Here is a 16,956-nt window from a genome sequence, read left to right on the forward strand (position 1 = left end):
CAGCCGTTGGCAGAATGCTCCAATTTCCATCAGACCTCCCAGGACAAGACTGACACTCCACTTCCACTTCTCCAGAACCTCATTCCCTCTCAATCTTCTTCCAGATTCCTCCGGATATTAAGAGTGAGGTGATGAAGTCACCCAGGAAAGACCTTATTTAGGCTGTCTGGAACGTACTTCCCATGTACAAAGAGTATAACAGTGACCCATTTCCCCGGCCATCTCTCTTTTTCCCACAGCTCACTGTCACATTGTCTTTATTTAAAGAAGCTGGACATGGGGAGATTAAATATGACTATGAGTGATGAAACATGCCATCACTTAAGAGTAATATCAGAATCAGGTTACCTTTAACTCAATCCAAGATATGAATTACATCCACGTCTGCTGATTATGGAGTATTAAATCTTAATGTCCTCATAAAGAGTGTGCCCAAGCTTTCTTAATAGCATTTTAATGGAATTTAAAAATGATCGCAGCCTTCTTTCTAATCATAGCATTCATTGTTCATGTATATTGCAAATATCAGCACTGTGCGCCTATGTCGTTGTCGTGTTGACAATGCGGCGTTAACAACAGGCCAAATCCTATTTGGAGCCACGCAGCACCCTGACAGACAAAAGCAAAGCCAGCAGCCAGCTCAGCACTCAAAAGTAACGTTTACTCTGGGGACTGAGAACATACTGTGGAGCCCTACAGCTACACAGCCAGCTCGGCAAGGCTGTCGTACACTGGAAACTGTTGGACTCTTGTGGACCGAGGACACCACCAGGACACACGTGGCACTGCATCCTCCTACTGTTGAACACGGATCTATTGATGGCTATTGTTATTCAGTAACACCTTATACTTCTTTATAATTCCCCAAATAAAATTGTGTGTCTTTTGTTTTTGAAGTTAAAATTGACATCTGTATTTTTTCTGTGATGAAAGGGCACACCGGCAGCAATCCCTCGCATGAGTTAATTGAAATCTTTTGCACACATATTTGCTTGGTTATATAAAGTTGATTAGTGGTGGAGGGGAATCAGAGACGCTGGACAAATCAGACCAAATAAACTCTGGAGGTTTCCACCACTTTAATACAGAACAAAGATACAGCACGACACATATTAGTTTTCTCAAAATAATCTACTAGACAACATATGTAAAACGTATTACAGTTAAAACATCTATACAAAGGAACATTTACATAATATAAAACACATATATACACTCTTAATATATTATATGAAGATTTGTGTTTCACCTTTAAAACTGGAAGCCGAGCAGCTTGAAGAGGGAGTGTTTCACAGAAAATGAGAGCTGAAAGGACAGTGATGTGTCATTCTTTAAGAGTAGGTAGTTTTTATATACAGTTGTTGGATCCTGTGTATTCTGTTTGCGAATTTCTGAAAATTTAAGATAATATTCAAATACACAAAACGTGCTGCTAAAAAACTGTTAAGTGCTACTGATATTACTGGATTATACAGGTCGTAGAAGCCACATTACTGTTCGTTGAGAAGAGAAAACAAAAAAAAAACAGTATACATACTGTAGGGAGTGACATTCAGCTTCACCAATACTGGAGTGTTTAGAGATTGCGTACGTCCTCAGTAAAATTAGATATTTACAAAAAATATTTTGTTTAGCTCCCTTGAGGTCAGACAATGCAGCTGTAGATTTAACTTAAAGAGTGTGATAAACCAATTAAAATTGTCCAAGTGGGTTTTTTTTCCATTTCAAATGATGCAATTCATGTATAAATCACTTATGAAAAGAAGAGAACGAATGAGAAATCCTTCAAATGACAAAAAACAGTAAAGATTATAACATTTGCATCACACCTCCCGATCAAAATAATAATAAAAAAATAAAAGACAACAATTATCTCAACACAACACGTCTGTGCTCATCACGCTTTCCTCAAGCTGGTAAATGCTTCCATGACCTGTTTATGTTCATGCTCCACTTTCTTTAACCAAAAAACAACAAAAAAAAACGTTATTATTTTTCTTCTTACAACAGCAGCAGAATGCAGAGCAGGAGTGTGAGCATGGAGCTGTGCGCTGCAGTCGCAGCCAGCGTCTGTGGCGCTCCCCGGCTATAAACATGAGGAGTCCTCGGGAAATTCTGCTTCAGTTTACTGGGCGGCAGCGCCTTTAAATCCTCCAAAGCGCCATAGGCTGCCATTGAGAACTCGGGGTCTCCTGTGGTTAGCAAGTCAAAAACACAGGACTGGAAGTACACGTCTTCCACCTGGAGGGTTTTCCTACACTTGGCCGTGGCCCGCTCCACCGTGTAGACCTGGCTGGGAGGCCGCAGAGGCCCGTGCTCTGCGTTGGTGCCCTGCAGGCTGGGCTGCTGGCCGTGGTGGCTCAGCGTGTGCTCTTTGATGCGCTCGTTGCGTGGACAGCCGTGTAAGCACAGCTGCAGACCACCGTTGTCCTCAGAAAAGTCCAAAGTCTCTTCTGGCATGCGGATGGCGAAGGTAAGGTAGATCCCCACCCGCCTGATGATGATTGAGGTGCCGATGTAGCGGGCTTGTATCTTCACTTCCCGGCCCACGCCGGAGCTGCCTCTCTCGGCGATGCTCAGGCTGCTGCTCTTGCCGCCGCTCCGAGTCCCGTCCTGAAAGGCCATGGGCAGGTCTTCAGTAGTCGCCTGGTACACCTTCTGCTCTGTGCAGCCATGGTACGACTTGAAGATCACTGTGATCTGGGGGGAAAAAAGTTAAACTGTGTTAGATATAAAATAGCACAGTTATCAAATAAATAAAAGACTGAACTGTTTCCTAAGTAATGCACCTTAAAGCCACAAGGTGGCAGTAGGTAATAAAATATTTACAGGGTGGGTCAACTGTGGGGATGCATCACACTGATGGCTTTCTGTGCAAAAGTGATTTTCTCTCTGGTATATTACTGAATCAAAATACAATTAGAATCAAATGTTTTCCCAAAAATATAATTGTAAAATGGAATAAAACTAAACAACAAGAAGAAAAAAACCAAACATGAAATGCAGCTGTCTTAAATCTCCATTTGACTTTACCTACACTGCTGCTTTTTGTTCAGTGACTGACAATGATTTGTACTTCGGCCGGGCTTTAAAAACTTGAGCTAATCTTCCCAGTATCTAGATGAAGCAGTGCTTGTGGTTACGCTTTCACACTTAAGGGGAATACTGTATTTGATGGATGATTTCCTGTCTCGAGTCTGGCAGCTGAAAACAGCTCCTAAACGCAGCATGGGGGCATGCGGGCGTTACCGCAGATACTCTTATAACACTCCTGCAACGAGCTGCACAGGCAGGAGACAATGCTGGAGTTTCTTTAGAAAGGAAATCACTCGTGGAATGTGGTGATTAGTAGTTTAAATCTAATTTGTTCTCAAACATTTAAACCATTTAAAATGGTTAAGTATAGGAATGTCAATGACATTTTATGGTAAAGAGAAAGTTGTTACTTATTACTCCAAAAACATTTAAAAGAAAAAGAAAGTGATTACATTTTTTCTTTTTTCTTTTATAAAGACAAATCATGTGTAGGCCGCTTTTATTGCTAAGTCGAAATAGAACGCATAAATAAATAGCCAACACACAACAAAAACAGCCCTGGAAGACCGGCCCCTTTAATTAACAGAATCACAAACTCTTTGCTGCCGGCCAATTATTTCTTTATTTTTCCAAATTATACCATATTTACACAAAAAGCACAAAGTTAATTATTTGACCAGAGGGATGAAAAAACATTCCTGATCGTGGTAGTGGAGGAAAATGTTTGAGCGTTAATCACTACCATATGACCACCCATGTGTTAAAGGTAGAGCAGTCAAGCATGTCTGTGATCCAACACCACTGAAGGACTCCCCTCCTCTTTTTTCCCCTCACAGATCTGAGGGGAGCTCCAAGACCCGAGGAATGCTGGAGACTTGAGAGGCACCATGGAATGACGATTAACTTCACATGTTTGATACTTTAATGGCAGTGCTTTAGCCAGTGAGCAAGCGTTCACAAAGTACCCAATCTGTGCAGGCAATCGGTTTCAAGCTAACTGTCAATGTGAATGTCCGTTTCTGATTGGAACATATGTGTCTGTGTTGAAGATTTCCTGTTGTTGCATATTAAAAACAATTATCAGTTTAGCAGCTAATTAATTAAATGCAAACTTCATTTCTTCAAACTAAAAAGAAAAAAAATCTAAATTCTACTCTATTTTTGCTTTTCCTTTGCCTCCCTCTTGAAAGTCTGAACAGATTTTCCTTCCCATACACTGAATGAATGCATAACAACTTTGAGATCAAGCAGGTGCATTTATCTCTTTCATCTGATCAGATTTAGCTCTGAACCCATCCTTACCTTACTGGTTGCTGTTGCACTGGAACCTAAGACAACAGGCACGTTGGTCACCTGCACTGACAGGAAGCGGTTATCGATCAGAGGCCACGCCCCTTCCACCTTGCAGGTCTGGAACTCATCTCTGAAAGTCCTTAGGTGCGGGTCTCCGAATAATCCACAGTGGGCATACTTCTTCTGTTGGCCCGCCAGGCCCGATGATAGAATCCGAGTCTCGTAGTCGCAGAGCTCCGACACGGCCGGGCGAGCCGTGCTTGGGACCTTGGCAGAGGAGGTGGGCCCGTCGCTGGAGCAGTTATGCTGAGAGAATAACTCCTTAATGCGGAAAACAGCCGAGTGGTAGACCAGGTCGCCCCTGCAGCTGCGGGCCTGCCGCCGGGTGCACAGTGCATAGGCCCTGAGGGCGATGCAGTAGTCCACGTCCTGAGCCACGTCCTCCTGAAGTCCACTAGCAGGTGAGGTAGACGCCACGTACTCTGCATTACAACGCTGGATTCGGCACTGCTGGCAGTGAGCTGGAAAACAAATACAATGATTATTAAAATGTTATATGTTTGATGTAAAAACGTCTTCCTTACCCATTTTTCCATAGGTAACCCTGCCACAAGCTCTGATTTTATCCCATTACTGCATGGGAAAGTCGAAACTTTTCCACCATCGTGTTTAGCTCAATCAAAACCCAAAATGTGTGAGCTCAACTATCGCTCACAGAAATAACATCACTGGAGACGGAAACCTTGTGGTTTGGCAGTTGGTGAGGTAGTTTACATCTATTGAGATACATAACTGCAAACCTCAAGGTATCAGGGTTAAAACTTAAGAACATATAAAAAGTCATGCTTGCTCAGCAACTCAGGGTCTGGACTGAAACTTAGAAGGCACCAGGGCAAGCGCGTAAGATTTAAGCGATGTAGTCTGAATCCAGCACTTTGGGTAGACGTAATGACCCACAAGTGGGTTATTAATTTCCAAGGTACACAAAGAAATACAACTACCACTGTGAGACATAAAAAGTGTGGATATTCTTCACGTCTATGCTGACTGAGAGATAAATGTTTTCTCAAAGGTAAAATATTTCAATTTCAAGTCAGACACATTAAGCATATGCAATAACTTTAAAATGAGCTTGTTTTAAACCCAAACCTAGCGTGTTGCATTCCTAGGAGCATATCATAAAAACTACCACGACTCTGAGCTGTCATTTAAAAGCCAAGAACCACAAATGTCAACATCGCTGGCAGGCCTGCATGCATGGCATCCTTCCTGGACATGAGGTTCACACGTCATAAAGAACGTATTGCTGTGTAAGAAAACCCCACGACCTCCTCATGAAGCTCCGGGGACGTGGAGGGGTGGACGGGTGGAAGGGATGGTCACAGGTCAGTCCGGCGAAACTGAGCTACCAGCCACATCCATCACTCAGCGAAGGTTTACAATGTCAAAACTGTGATATTATTGGTCTCTTTTAAGGTCAGCACACATTTTTCACTGATGTGTGAAACCGTTTTTTATTGTCCTGACACATTTTGAGCATTACAAATAATGCCATTCTATCACCACAGAATGTGATAAAAAACCAATTGTGGAAATCATTGACAAATTCAACTGCTGCTCGTCTTAAGAGTGAGTGTGTGCATGAAAGAGAGATTATTTAAAATAAAAACTGACAAATTGTTCCTTGTGATTTCAAATATCATCTTTGCCTGAAATCCCTAATACAAATACTTCACTTTCAGCTGAAAACAAAACGCTCGCCTCATACTGTAGTAGATGTATCGCCTGTTTACTCCAAAGCTCCACCTAATCGCAAGACAATAAGATAAACAACAAGATTTCACACCAGTGCACATGCATATTTTTGCACCATTTCTTCCAATTCACTCAAGTCGGATGCTCCAAGGGGCACGGCAGAGATGATTAATGCATCTCACCGTCACTCCACTTAAACACAAACTCCAATAAATCTGTGATGAAGTGTGAGAGGTCAGTTTAGACGCATCCTTCCTCTGAATTCCAGCCTCACTGCGAGGTGACTTAAGTCTGCCTTGACTGACACGTTCTGAAAAGCACTGCCATCACAGCCATCAGCAAGGCACTTAAAAAGTTACGATTAAATAAGTGTGAAGATAAAAGATAAAGAAACAATAGAACAAAGAGGTAAAAACTAAATTATCACACTAACAATATTTGTAGTGGCATATCAATACATTAGTTTAGTGCAAGTTAAACACATAGACAAAAGGGAAAAGGCCTTGAGCCTCATAGTCCAGTGTTAGATCTTTAATTGCTTAGCATTAGGAAGTCAGAGAGACAAATGGCCAGTTTTCATCTGATAATTACCAGCAATTTTATCAAGAGGGAAAGTTAAAATTGCTGCACTCAAAGCAACGTATTGTTCTACTATTTTTTTTACTTATGGGGCAACAACACACTCACACTCACACTCACACTCTTTGCATTCATTTGCTGCAGGGACTAAATTTAAGAACTGAAAAACAGCCACAACACAACTCTCTCTTTATTTGGAGGAGTGAGAACTTATTCAGTGATTTGTTCAGTTGGTTGGGTACTGTTACATCACAGACCCATAACGCAGAAGTTATCTGGTCTCCCCATCTTTATTTCAAGCCAACTCCACATGAAACTCGTTTTCTGTGTCTCAGTGACACAAAGCTGTAACACCCATCTCAGAAGAGGGGCACTCGTGGAACGGGAGGATGGAGCTGCTCACTCCGTTCATTGGCAGCGCGCCATTTCCCCATCCCAACTACTACTACTTCATTTTCAAGCAGGGTAAAATGATCGATTTATGTTAGGCCAGTAAAAGTTACTGCTGCTCAAAATTCATCCACTACAACTCACATAATATATGCTTTATATGCCCCGCTGTTATGTTTGACAAACATAAAAGTGGAAATATCCAACAGAACTGCATGAAACACATTACAGCACCACCTAGCGTTTGGTGGTGCAATTATATAGCAACTAACAACAAGTAAAAACACCAACTACCACATAGGTCCCATTAACCGGCTGCATGGGAAGTTCTACAGAGAACAGAAATTCACATTTCAGTGTGAAAACATGGTGAAAGGGAGCTTTTGTACCATCTGTCTGTGGCGTTTCAAGTAAAGCATGTCACTGACGTGTCATTAACACCTCAGCATATTGTTTCAACTGTTAGAAAAGATACACATCTCTAATCAGCAGTGCAATTATTTTCAAATTAAGACAAAAAAAAGGTGTCACAGTTAAATGTAAACAGGTAATTAAAAACACAGGTCTTCAGCAGCCTGGCTAACAAACCTGCCTTCACAGTAGATTTGTCTCCATTATTTTTTTCTCTCTTTTGTTTACTTGCCATGTTAAATAATCAGATACCAAAGCCATGATGTAAGCGACTCATAGTGATTCTGTAAAAATGCTCCAATTAATCTGTCAACTCATTAATTAGTCCGTCCTTACTTGTTCCTCCTGCAGAGGTACTTACAAACTCCCCCCTGGAACCAACGCCAGCTCATATAAACACTGACAACACTTTGGATGCCATTTGGTTTTTGTAACAGTTCAATCATGACACCTTTAACCTAACCAATTAAAACTAGTCTTTACAAAGTATATGAAGGAAGCAGGAGTTTTGAAGCATCTTTGAAAGTGGTGCTGAACAGTTATAATCCCGTTTGTATTTTTATATGACAAAATTATTATTTTGATGATCAGCACAAGCCATCAAGCAACTTTTAGTAAAATATTCACGTGAATGGTTGACTTTGGAGAGGATACAGATTTAGGGGAATTTCAATAACAGTGGGAACACACACACACATTTTAAAAAGTTAATTTCCCCTACCCCCCAATTTTACCACATAGTAGTACTATGTAATTAACATTTTACTAGATATACAACAGCTTAACTTATTGCAATGGCATCTTTACAGGCCTTAACAAGAAGTCTATCAGGCAGCTGCAGCTGATCCAGAACGCTGAACAGAGTCCTTACAAACACCAGGAAACTGGACCATATTACACCGGTCATGAAATCGCTACACTGGCTTCCAGTGAGTCAAAGGGTAGGGTTTAAAATCTTACTGCTGGTCTACAAAGACCTGAATGGTCTTGGACCAAAAAACATGGTTAATCTGTTAGTTCCTACGAAGCTCCCAGACCCCTGAGGTTCATCTGGATCTGGTTTGTTGTGGTTCCCAAGAACCAGAACCAAGCGAGGTGAGGCAGCGTTCAGTTATTCTGCTCCTCACCGGTGGAACAAACTTCCTGTAGACCTGAGGTCTGCTCCAACTGTCAGCTCCTTTAAATCAGGCCTAAAAACATTACTGTTTACTGAAGCATACTCCTAAATTAAATACTCACCTGCTGTATTCTACTGCCCTTACTTTTAACAACTTGTAATTTTTATTATTTTACCTCTTTTCTTATCATTTTATTTCTTTATTTACTGTTTAATTGCGTCTTGCCGCTTTTAATGTTGATGTGAAGCACTTTGAATTACCTTGTGTTGAATTGTGCTTTACAAATAAACCTGACTATATCTAGTGTGTGGGATGAAGTTCTCCCAGTCTCCCCTAACGAGGAACAACTGAGGACTAACTAACTCTAGTTCCAGCTCGTCCAGAGTTCTGAGGTCGCGGGTTCGAGCCCGGCTCTCCCCGCATGGCGGCCGACGAGTTAACGCATGAAACACGGGGCTGTTTTCAGCTGCTTTCAGCTCCCAACACCAGGAAAGCTGGGTGGGGAAATCTCAGCTCCGTGTGGTTCCACATAAAAAGCAGTATTTACCTGCTTTAAATCATAAAAACATTAATAACAATAATAATCAATCTAGTTATTTGCGGGTGCCTGGACGGTATTTGCTAATGCTAACTAGGAGCTAAGCAGTAACTTCACACAAGTTGGTCCCCCGATAAAAGAGAGATAATAACGACCCAGTAGGGGTTTGTGGTCAAAACAAGCTCGTTTTTAGGAGTTTATTTGAGAGATAAACACTATAAAAGAGCAGCGCTGACTCGTGCTGCTCGGCTAGCTTTGTTACTTTGTCCCAACAAAGTTTTCACGGGAGAGTTCAGGCGACGCAGAACCTACGGCGTAGGGAACGCGGGCGACGCGCACCCTATGTGCGTCGATTTAACGCGGGACCCTGAATCAGGCTTTGCAGTGCGGGGACACGCAGCTCTGTGCATGCGGGAGAAGAACGGCAGCAAACTCACCTGGTCGGAACAGCAGAGAGAGCAGGACCATCGTCAACGTTACACAGTCCCAAAGCTGCCGCTTAACCGTGCTGTGAGGTCCGCTTCTCCCCATACCAATCCATCCAGTGGGGAGGGAGTAGCTGGACTGCTGGGCATGGACGCTGCTGCTGGAACCAGACACAGACCCGTCTCTGCTCCCAGCTCTGTCATCCAGAGGGGCCCGGCTCTCAGGGAGGGAGGGTCTGCAAACCCCGGCCAATCAAACTCTCATTACTACCACCACTTCACATTTACTTGGACTGGCAATTACTGCGCTTTTTTTTTTAGGGGGTTTGGCTTAAGCAACAGTGGTATGGATGTATAATTATTAGTAGAGTTGCTCTATCTGTTGCTCTGATGAACTGTCATCACTCATAGAGTCTCAGAGTAATCAATCACTGTGCAATAATCATAATAACCACAATCATATGCTGTAACAATGCACCTTTCAATAAATATGTCTACCTCATACTGCTGCTGAAATGTACAAGTTTTAGTGTAACCTGAAAAGGTTCAAACATTTGGAATGAGCTTGGTAGTGCTATAAAAGAGTCTGGATCTCTCAATTAAAAAAAAAAGACTAAAACAAAAATTGTTATTAAATTATGTATCTTATTACATTTTTTATGTACCAATACCTGATGTATTATTTTTATAAGAATATATTTGTATCTAGGAAATCTGAGGAGGTCTCAGGTTGTTTTTTTTTTTTTGTTTTTCTTATTTAGGTTATAAGGTTATTATACTGTATGTATTAAATGTGTAATTTATAGTTGTTCTGCTGTGTGACTGGGCCCCTATTCATAAGCTACAGTAGCTTCTGGGGAGTCCCATTTTACAAACCTCGATTGATTATCATCTGTATTATTTGTGTTTTTTAATTATTTGTAAATACACTCTAAACTAAACTAAACTAAACTAAACTGCACCTTTCACTTTTTTTTTAAATTGTATATATTTAGTTAGTTTAAGTTTATTTCAGTCATATACACCTTTCAAGGCAACAAGGACAAGACAAATTTTACAATTTGACTGAAAAAGGCTCAGGCAGAAGCAGAGCTTATTAATGCCTGCCTACTACACAACTTAAGCTACACAATACATGGTGTCAAGTGTGAAGAAAAAAAGAACAAAAAACAAACATATAATATATACATATAATGTACATACACTTGCATACATACATGTACACACATAGATGCATATACAGTACATACACATATCTCTTTTCCCCTTTTTTCAATTACAGCCATAACTACCAAATATAAATACACATAATGATTTTTTTAACATAACAAAGGAAGTACATTGCTTAAGTTTGAGATCAACACTATTCCTACTACTACTACTACTACTACTACTACTACTACTACTACTACTACTAACTATTATATGTTAATAAGAGCTGTCATTTGTTTGACCTGACTTGGCCAATAAACCTGATTCTGATTCTGATAGCTGCAAAACTCCCCTTTTTCGGCTCGTATTGCATATATTTGTAGCAATGCGTTTATAAACTTTTCCACTTACGGATTTAAAGCCTTTTTTTGCAACGTGGTCAGATGCACATTCAGAGACCCTCCCCCAACAACAAATGTTTGTGTGTTTCCAGCATCAAGGAGGCTTTGGTCACCTGTTGTTTTCTCACAGCAGACCTGGCGTTTAAATAAAGGGATTGATTGACAATTGTGGGTGCAAAGGACCACCATAGCTTTCCGGGGTTTATCTGGAATCATTAAAGTAACTGGAAAGTCATTAATGACACAAGATCAAAACTGTAAACAATGTTGCCCCCCGCCAAACCACAACATTTTATTTCTGTTTTTTAGAGATGTGTTCTTTGGCAAAACATGCGCATTGTGTGTTATTGTCCCTTCCAAAATGTATTGAAAATTCTCTGCTCAATTATTTTCTCTCTGCAGATCTCAGTGTGCTATTAAATTTTCCATTACATTTTCAGTTAGCAACTTGTATGTTACTCTTTTCCTTTTGTGGCCAACTTTCCATGTCTCTCACCCCTTCAGCAACACTCTGTCTTTCATTTGCACAGCTGCTGTGAGGCTGGACCAGCTGCAAGGCACATAGACGCTCCAGATTTCAGCCTTATGCCTCACACTCTCTACACTTAGTGGATTTTATGTCATGTAAGTGGGGGGTTTTAGTGCATCAACCTTATTACTTAATTACAGGATAAAATATTGATATGAAGTAAATCATCAGTGGAAGTTTGTGAAACTTTCAAAGGTTGAACTAAAAGTCAAAGCTTTGTTTTGATACAGCTGGAACATTTGGGTTGTTGCTGTTGGTCTCACACTGCACCTCCCTCCTGATTTTACAAGAGAGAAGTGAACCCAGACAGTTGCTGGATCACTGCTTTTTCTGTACACATGCAGGCTGCTCCAGTTGTACAATTGTGTTATTCAGGTCGTCCATCAGTCTTGTGAGATGTGAATTGAAGACAGTTCAGTCCAGTTGGACCGCTTGGATTGTTTTGATTTGCCAGAAGGGTCTCTGTCACACTGGATCCACTGTACCAAGTTTATCACCCCAGAGGGATCTACCTGACTCTGTTTGTTCAGCTAATTTTGGAAGCTTGCTTGGTTGATCGGCTCTATGGCTGTGCTTTATGTATTTCAAATCCTCCCCCCGACAGGTTGCACACTGCATTCCCCGTGAGATCACAGTAATATGACATGGCGGGGAAGACAAATCTGTTGATAGTGTACCTCATGTTGCGGTAAATTACAAATTACTCTCACCTGTTACAGTGGGTATCTTCAAAGACAAGAAAGGGCATTTCCTAGAAGGGGAAGGACATTGCTTACTTGATTTCATAACAGATCAAAAAACAACACTAGGTGTACAATTACATAGTAAGGAGTGTAAACCTTTTTTAGGGACCAAACTGAAACAAAATCAAAATAGTGTTGAGTTAAATAACCCGGAATAGGCTATGTGTTTTGCAGCAAAATGCCAATGCATGCTAGCAAACAGGGAAACAGAGCTTTTGAGGGTATGTATCCTTCTCCTTTTGCGTCTATTGACCGTAATTTGTGTGACAAAGTCGACTTGTATGGGCTTTGGATAAGATGGCAGTGAATGGAAGCAGATACCCATACAAGCAGTCCTTCTTGTACACGTTTTGTACACATACAAAGTTAAAATTGAATTGGTTCATCTGAAAGCGACCCTTCCATACAATCAGTTACGTGTAGTTACATTTTTTTGCTTAAAATTGCAATTTATTTTGACACAGGTCTATTGCCTATTGGTCATGTTCTGGGTCTCTCACCTAGAGACAACTTATGCTGTAATAGATGCTATATAAATGAAATTGAATTGAATAGAATTGAACTGCCCCCTGTGCAAACATTAACTGTCATTTTGCTGCCAACACATATTCCATTCTACCTCAAAACTGCTATGATTCAAGTCATTTTGCTCCTTGTCAAAAGTCAACAAACCTTACTTTTTCTTTTAAGATGATATACCTCTCATTTTTAGGAAGAATGATAAAGTTAGTATTGTCCATGCTCACTATGTGTTACAAAATTAAAAGACAACAAAATCAAAGCCATAGTTTTTCTCAATAAGCTGTTGTCTGCTAAATAACCTGAGTTTCCACGCTGTGCTGCTGATGGGCACTGAAGCAAACAGTTAATTGATCCATGTGGATGGTAAGGATGAATTCAGCACATGAAAGAAACTCTTAGACCGCCTGTCAGGCTTGATGGGTGGAGAAAGAGCTCTTTCTTCTTTGCTCTCCTTATGAGCGTATTGCATTGCATGACCAGCACATGCACTACAAGCTGGAAAGAGTGGAGGAGAGAGTGGATGAAAAGGGCATACAGTGGGTAAAAAACAAGAACCAAGGACCTGCTCACAGTAGGGCTCTTGTTTTTGGTACAATAGGGGGGGAAGAGTAGAAAAGGGGGCAGCTTCTTAAGAAAGATAAAGATAAAGCTTCAAGTTTTTGGTTAAACATTGGGAAATGTTTAAAGATTAACCTAGTTAAAAGTAAATCACAGGACGTAGAGACAAAGAAAAAATGTATAGTGACGCAAATGAGAAGGAGGAAGAAAGAATGGGGAAGGGAGGAGAAAGGGGGAGAAAAAGAGGGAGGGAGGGATTGGGTTTCCTCTGACAGAGTGTGTCTGGGCTGCTCCACATGTACCTCATTAAGGTCCTCACACTGTGGGACCAACTCCACACCAGGGTGCTTGTTTTTGTTATTAGGCCCAACTTGCTGTGGTCTAGTGGAAGCCCAAAACCTGTGTCAGTTCAGCGCCATCTGCACTGCCCACCGTCTTACAACTGCAGAAGAAACACTGCACTGATCTCACTTATTTCCTTGGGGAGGTGCTTTTTTATAAGCCCGTACAGGGTTTTTTAATCTCTCCCGCACATATTACTTTTGTCTGTTAATTGTCTTTGTTTTTCTCTTTTATAGTGCAAATAAAACTAAACTAAACTAAACTAAACTTATCTAAAGCTTCACATGAGAAATAAGCTTTTCATCACATCTATTTTAATGTGTGTGTGCAAGTATGCACATTTTTAACTGCACAACTCTGAACCATTTGTTGTTTGGTTAATAGCAGATCCAATACATTTGAAAGTATTTTTTTCTGAAGTGAGTTGTTAAAAAACAAAAACAAAATTAAAAAAGAATAGTAATAAGTGCAAGGGGAGGAAATTCACATTTTCATTCATGCCTCTGATTTTTGCTTAATTTCACGCCCGTCCAGATTTGCCAACTGAGACATGTATCGTGTTTCTTCTGGAGCCTGATAACATCAGAGATTGGAATCAAAAGTAGTGCGCACCCTCAGTAGTCTCCGCTAACACCACACGGCTACAATATATGAGACACGCTTATTGAATTTTGCACAGGAACCAGAGCAAATTGACTGTTTTTGTTTTGTTTTCCTTTTTATATTTGCTTTTTTGAGGGGCCCTTGTGTGTGAAATAAAGATACTTGTGGCACGGCTGAGACGGAGAATGAGGCAGAGACGTGGAAAGCAAATTTGCCAGGTTCAGGCCGCTCGCTCGTTGGAGGGGATTTGTTATCTCAGTGGAGATAAGGGAAACTGTGGTGTGAGTGCATATGAGGCACAGCTGATAGCATCTCAACTCAAGGATCCCACTTATAGCACCCTGACTGATAGATGACAGCACACGCAGGGTGGCCTTTGGTGTGTGTGTTTTTTTTTTTTTTTTCAAGCGCTCCTCAGTAGGTATCCATGCAGGCATCTGTTTATTGTGTTTCTTTGAATCTTTTCTGTCTGTGTAAACAAGAATCATCACACAGGCGTGCCATCCGTGTAGGGCGTGCTAGTCCCGGGACTTGCACTGGCTGATGGGTTTTGATGAAGTGGTAGAAATTGTTTCAAGTTATATCTGCATCACTTTGACATCCTTTCCACACATTCCTCCTTTCTCAGAGAACAACTGTTGACACAGCATCAAGCCTCGTGCTTATGAATAGACAGTCAACTGACAGGTAACCTTACCTCTGGGGTCACGGGGTCACCCCAGCTTGATGAGGGATGATGAGTAAAATAAATGGAGAGCATCACGCAGAGAGACTTCTGATGTCCTCAGCTACAGGGAGAGTTCAGGGCCATTTGACCTCTGACCCGTGTCCTGCCTGTTAGTGTGTGCAGGTTCGTGTGTTAAGGGTTTGATCTTGTTCCCCCAGTCTTGAATTCTTCCGTACTTTTCTGCCTCTTCCCTTCCCACCTGTACAGTAGCAGAACAGTTCAGAACTGCTTCATTGAGTGAGTCCTTGAATCTTATTCCAAAGAAAACTATGTTGGAACATGTCTTGTAAATCCCACGTTGCCTCTTTTTTTCTCTCTGAGCACATCAGCTCAGGACTTACGTTAAAAATGTTAGCGCAAGGCATTTACAAAAATGTATTTATTTTAATTTAAGAATTGTGCATTGTACTTAATGCTTCTTCATTTAAAAAAGTCAATAGAAATCTTAAAATTAGGTAAATGTTATATTTTACAAACAGTGCTTTCATTGGATTTGATACAGTGAAGTATTAAGAACTATTAAGAATTTTGGTCGCTTGGTGTAATTCTTATCAAGGTTCATGACATAACGCTTTATATCAGGGTTTAGGAAAATAAATGTGTCTCACATACTGCCATAATTTGGAGTGTTTTTAAGTCTGGATGAGGCGTATCCTATTAAAAGCTTATTCTTCGTTTGTCTCAAAGCACTCACTTACAAGGCAACAGTTGGTAGCCTATTGTTTTTGCCCTGCACCCCCTTTCAACAGCCCAGACAACTGTCCTGAACCAGGAATAGACGGTTAGACAATAACCCACACAAGTGCAAATTTACCCAGGTTGATCTTTCCAAAATTTCCCACTGCTTGAAACTACCTCAAAGTAGAAAAAGGTGGAGGAAAATGGCAAGGGAGAGCAGGTTTGATTGACTCATGTGGTTGCATATTCTGAGCACAGTGCTGTAAGGTGGGGAAGAGTTTGTGTGAAGTGCTGGGAAATCGATAGGGTTGTTTTTTCTCTCCTTTGAGTTTCAACAGATGTTTCCCACATTCACAGTAGATGAGCCGCTCCTTATATGGTTACGTGGGATCGTGCATATCGAAGACGCTACCCCAAAATCACAGCCTACGCTAACGAAGGTCCTATCAACGCTGCGTTCAGCTACAAAAGACGTTAGTTCTACCACTGAAGTGGATTTTGTATTAGGCGAAAACTGTGAAATGCTTTCTTTTTTAAAAAAAAAAGTCAATAAAGTTATTCATATTGAAATCTCGATTTGCAGCTTCAGGTGTAAAATGTTTGAGGATGTTATAAGTCATGCCAGAAAAGCAGAACAAAGAGAAAAATCTTACCTTTGATAAGTGCTTGTGGTAAATTCTGTAATGTGAATGACAGCACTTCTCTGTCTGAGTTTGAAACGTCGGACGCCTTTAACCCTCACTCCCCCTGCGACTTCAGCCGGCCAACTAACAAGTCGGGCAGCTACAGGGACAGATAGCCATTGGAATCAAGGCACATGACAACAGCTGTCCGTTTCACAATTCGGCACTTTGATTAGAGCAGGATGGTAGTGAGCGATGTGGCCTAATTCCTACATATCTGGGCAGGGCACTTCTCAGAAGAAGAAGAAGAAAAAATGGAGTGGAAAAAACAATGAGGTACATTCGCATGCTGGCAAACAAACATATAGTGCTATTAAAGTGAAACATATTTGTAGATACTCGTAGGATTAGTATGATGTCAGATTTGGAAACGTGCCCATAATGTCCAGTCTATCAAAGAAAAAGACACAAGTGTAGCCAAAGACTGGCTCCAGTGTAAGCTGAGCATGTGCACTACATGGATGTTGTTGATT

General features: G+C 41.0%; 1 protein-coding gene across 2 annotated transcripts; it reads right to left on the bottom strand.

Moving 5' to 3' along the window:
- Positions 1-1,064: 1,064 nt before the first annotated feature.
- On the bottom strand, positions 1,065-16,600 carry rgmd (RGM domain family, member D). Of its 2 annotated transcripts, none has more exons than XM_061737716.1 (5): positions 16,454-16,600; positions 12,338-12,378; positions 9,558-9,781; positions 4,339-4,850; positions 1,065-2,700 (listed from the first exon to the last, which is right to left on the bottom strand). In XM_061737716.1, the coding sequence occupies exons 2-5, from the start codon at positions 12,373-12,375 to the stop codon at positions 2,002-2,004; spliced, it is 1,473 nt and encodes a 490-aa protein (XP_061593700.1). In that variant the 5' UTR covers positions 12,376-12,378; positions 16,454-16,600; the 3' UTR covers positions 1,065-2,001. The 2 variants fall into 2 exon arrangements, with proteins under 2 accessions (XP_061593700.1, XP_061593699.1); XM_061737715.1 differs by lacking the exon at positions 16,454-16,600 and adding an exon at positions 15,093-15,200.
- Positions 16,601-16,956: the final 356 nt, after the last annotated feature.

This window comes from Cololabis saira, chromosome 13, assembly GCF_033807715.1.
Source record: "Cololabis saira isolate AMF1-May2022 chromosome 13, fColSai1.1, whole genome shotgun sequence".
NCBI lineage: Eukaryota > Metazoa > Chordata > Actinopteri > Beloniformes > Belonidae > Cololabis > Cololabis saira.

Bases quoted from the DNA above. Each gene is read 5' to 3' on its own strand.
- rgmd (XM_061737715.1), bottom strand. From the start codon at position 15,155: ATGCTCTCCATTTATTTTACTCATCATCCCTCATCAAGCTGGGGTGAC. The intron at 12,379-15,092 runs GTAAGGTTACCT...TTCCCCTTCTAG, and splicing joins GTGACCCCGTGACCCCAGAG to GAAATGCCCTTTCTTGTCTT. The intron at 2,701-4,338 runs GTAAGGATGGGT...TTTTCCCCCCAG, and splicing joins GTGCAACAGCAACCAGTAAG to ATCACAGTGATCTTCAAGTC.